General features: G+C 35.7%; 1 protein-coding gene across 1 annotated transcript; it reads left to right on the forward strand.

Moving 5' to 3' along the window:
- The first annotated feature begins 1,251 nt into the window (after positions 1–1,251).
- Positions 1,252–2,181, forward strand: LOC114614639 (olfactory receptor 187-like). Its single transcript, XM_028760271.1, has one exon. It carries the CDS (start codon positions 1,252–1,254, stop codon positions 2,179–2,181), a length of 930 nt encoding a protein of 309 aa, XP_028616104.1.
- Positions 2,182–3,895: the final 1,714 nt, after the last annotated feature.

The raw sequence follows: 3,895 nt of genomic DNA on the forward strand, positions 1-3,895 counted from the left end.
TCATGTGCAGAAAACTTTTCACCAACACCATTAAAAATACTAACATGCAGAGATCCATAGTTTGTTATACTTCACCTTTTAACTCCTGTTACCTTTTCTTTCTCACAGATTAAAACCTTAAGTATCCATTTATGTTCTGCCCAGGATATATTTGTATATTTTCACTCAAGTAACATAGGCTCTTCATTACAACAAGAAATGTTTCATAGGAAATAATATTGGTTCTAACATAGAAATTCTGGTGGGGAGTGGAGTGACTCACTGAACAAGAGGGAAGGGACCAGGTCACATGTTATTCTTAAGCCTTAGTACACCAACTCTCCTGTTGATGATAAAAGTGGCAGACTAATGCATCTAATTTCTCAAGCTTAAGTTTGAAAAACTCAATACAAAGTTCACAGATAGTATACAAAGTTCAGAGTTTATTTTTTCCGTTTTAATTGAAAATTTAGTTAGTATACCATACATCACTGCTTAGTAGTAGGTCTGTATTATGAATATTTTGTGGTTTACCATTCTTCTCTCTAATTACCATGAGTGTCCTATCACATATATGTTTGATTTCCCACAATTTAAAGCCATTTGGGGATGTTTTTTAAAGGTAAACTCGTAGTCCCTGTTTATACTAATGCATCAATTTCTAAATTAGATTTCATACAAATGTTCCCAGAAAATCCTGGTACATACTCTGCTTGGGTGTCTCTGAATACAGTACAGATTTCTAATACTGTTGCTTCAAGTTTCCCCTCCCAGAAACTTGTTTTGTTCCACTACTGTGTAATTACTTTAGAACTACTTTTGAAGTATTTTGCCAGCAACTATTTATTCTTAATATTTACCTGAAAGTTAGTCACTGTAATTCCAGTTGGTTGAGATGATTCATTTCTGTCTATATTATAGTGCAGGTACATAAAACGTCTTTCTCTAGACTCATCATATGCAACTTATATATGAAATTTTCTTGCCAGACAAATGAGATTTCAACACATTTAACAAATGTTGGAAAACATTTTGTTTCCCAAGAATCTGTTGGTATATTCACATTTAGAATTTGGATCATTAACTTATATCATTTATTAATCTCAAAGATAATTTCCACTGATTATCATAACATTAGATAAAATAAAAGGGTGTTCTTATAATTAAATGGATTCATTTAAATTATACAATTGAGAAATTCACCTTCTAAATACAGTATGAATAATATGTGACTTTCCCTGCCTTTCATTTTAGGGACATCCAGTAAGGGACATGGGAATAGAGAATATAACACTGCTGACAGAATTTGTTCTCACAGGACTCAGTCATCAACCACACTGGAAAATCCCCCTCTTCCTGCTGTTCTTGATCATCTATCTCATCACCATTGTGGGCAACCTTGGTCTAGTCACTCTCATCTGGAATGACCCTCACCTTCACATCCCTATGTATTTGTTTCTTGGGAGTTTAGCTTTTGTGGATACTTGGTTATCATCCACAGTGACACCAAAGATGCTGCTAGACTTTTTTGCCAAAAGTAAACTGATCTCTTTCTCTGAATGCATGATACAGTTTTTTTCATTTGGAATCAGTGCAACCACAGAATGTTTTCTCTTGGCATCCATGGCCTATGATCGTTATGTAGCCATATGCAAACCTTTACTCTACCCTGTGATCATGACAAATAGACTCTGTGTACGTCTTTTAACATTATCCTTTGCAGGTGGATTCATTCATGTTTTGATTCATGAAGGATTTTTATTCAGACTAACTTTCTGTGATTCTAACATAATAAATCACTTCTATTGTGATATTATGCCATTGTTAAAGATTTCCTGTAATGATCCTTCTCTCAATTACCTGATGCTTTTTATTTTCTCTGGCTCAATTCAGGTATTCAGTATTTTGACTATTCTTATCTCTTATACACTAGTTCTGTTTTCAATCCTAAAGCAGAAATCTATCAAAAGCATAAAGAAAGCCTTTTCCACCTGTGGAGCCCATCTCCTCTCTGTTTCTTTGTACTATGGTTCTCTCCTCTTCATGTATGTGCGTCCTGCATCTCCACAAGTAGATGATCAAGATATGATGGACTCTATATTTTATACTGTTATAATTCCTGTACTGAATCCAATTATCTACAGTTTGAGAAATAAGCAAGTAAAAGGTTCACTAGAAAAATTCTTAAAGAGAAACACTTAGGTCTCATACTGTTATCAGGTATATTGTTATTAAAATACCACAAAAATCACGTATCTGCATGTAACTAAATTTTGTTTGCTTGCTAAAATATTTGCATTGTACTTACCCTAGAAGGCTTTTGTTGCTGGCTTCTGTGATGTCAATGTATGGAGTATTTGTGTATAGTATATGTATCCTTATATACATAGTAACATTTGCCCATGCACACGTATGGGAAAGCTGAAGGAATTCACCAGGCATCCTGCTTTATCACCTTATTTTACTGAAAGAGATCTTTCTCTCGAGTTAGTTTCATATTCTGCTAAGCCCAGGAATCTTCCTTTCTATATCCCTCACTCCAATAATGATATAATGGGGACATAATTATCAATAGTGAAATCTGAAGTCCTTTTCTATTGACATTTGTATGCTGTGCTCCTATGGATGTAAACACAGTTATTCATATTCATCTTGTACAGCAAATACTCTTACCTTCTAAACATATCCTTTTCTCTAGAAGTTGCATTTAAATGAACTCTTGTTTATGTATCCATTTCCTTAAAAATATTTAAAATAAATGTTAAGTCATACTGTGGTGGTTTGAATACGCTTGTCTTATGGGAGGTGATACTATTAGGAGGTTTGACCTTGTTGAAGGAAGTGTGTCGCTGTATAGGAAAGCTTTGAAAATTCCTAGTGCTCAAGTTCTGCCCAGTGAAGAAGAATCAGTCTCCTTCTGGCTGCCTTCAGATCAAGACGTAGAAATTTCAACTTCTTCTCTAGCACCATGTCTGCCTGCATACTGTCATGCTTCTCACTATGATGATAATGGACTGAACCTCTGAAACTGTAAGCCAGCCCCAGTTAAATGTTTGCCTTTACAAGAGTTGCCTTAGTCATGGTGTCTCTTTTCAGAAATAAAACCTCAATTAAGACAGAAATTTCTACCAGGGACTAGGCTTTGATAGACTTGACCATGTTTTTGTTGGAAGGAATGTGGATTTGAGGACTTTGGATTTGGAAAGCCATGGGGCGCTTTAAGTGGGACTTAATGGACCATACTCTTAGGAATATGGAAGACACTGGTGCTGAGGGTGACTTGAACTTTGAAGATCATTCTTATGATGTTTTGGTGAAAAAAATGTTGCTTCTTTTTGCTCTTGTCTGAAGAGTTGCCTAAGGCTAAGGTGAAGAGATTTAGATTAATTTCATTGACAAAGGAAGTCTCAAAACACCCTAGCATAGCCTTTGTCCTCTGATTTATTCTCATGCATAATGCTTTGATCAAGCATAGCGAGCTTAGAATGGAAAAATACAAAATGTATGATTCAAGCAGTGAAGGGGCACCAGGAAATACAATGGAGCTAAATCCTATGTTCAAGCATATTGAACGGAATTAAGATATTGGTGACCCTGGGGCAAGATCCCAACCAGCTAGGTTTTTTGTTTACGTGTTTGTGGTTGAACAAGGGATAGTTATGTCATTTTAGAAATTATTACTTGGTTATTGTTTTCATTTGCACTTTCAGTCTGTATATTCCTTTTATCCCAGAGTTCAGGAGACAGAGGAATGCAGATCTCTGAGTTCAAATTCAGTCTACAGAGCAAGTTTCAGGACACTGGAGCTTAGGTAGTGAAGAAGTTGGAAAACAAAAAGCTGATGATAATGTAATAGAACAAAGGGGCCATGTTATGGCCCCAGGCAGCAGCAGAACTTGGCAGCTTTGCCCATGTG

This window comes from Grammomys surdaster, unplaced genomic scaffold (genome assembly GCF_004785775.1).
Source record: "Grammomys surdaster isolate TR1022 unplaced genomic scaffold, NIH_TR_1.0 126398, whole genome shotgun sequence".
NCBI lineage: Eukaryota > Metazoa > Chordata > Mammalia > Rodentia > Muridae > Grammomys > Grammomys surdaster.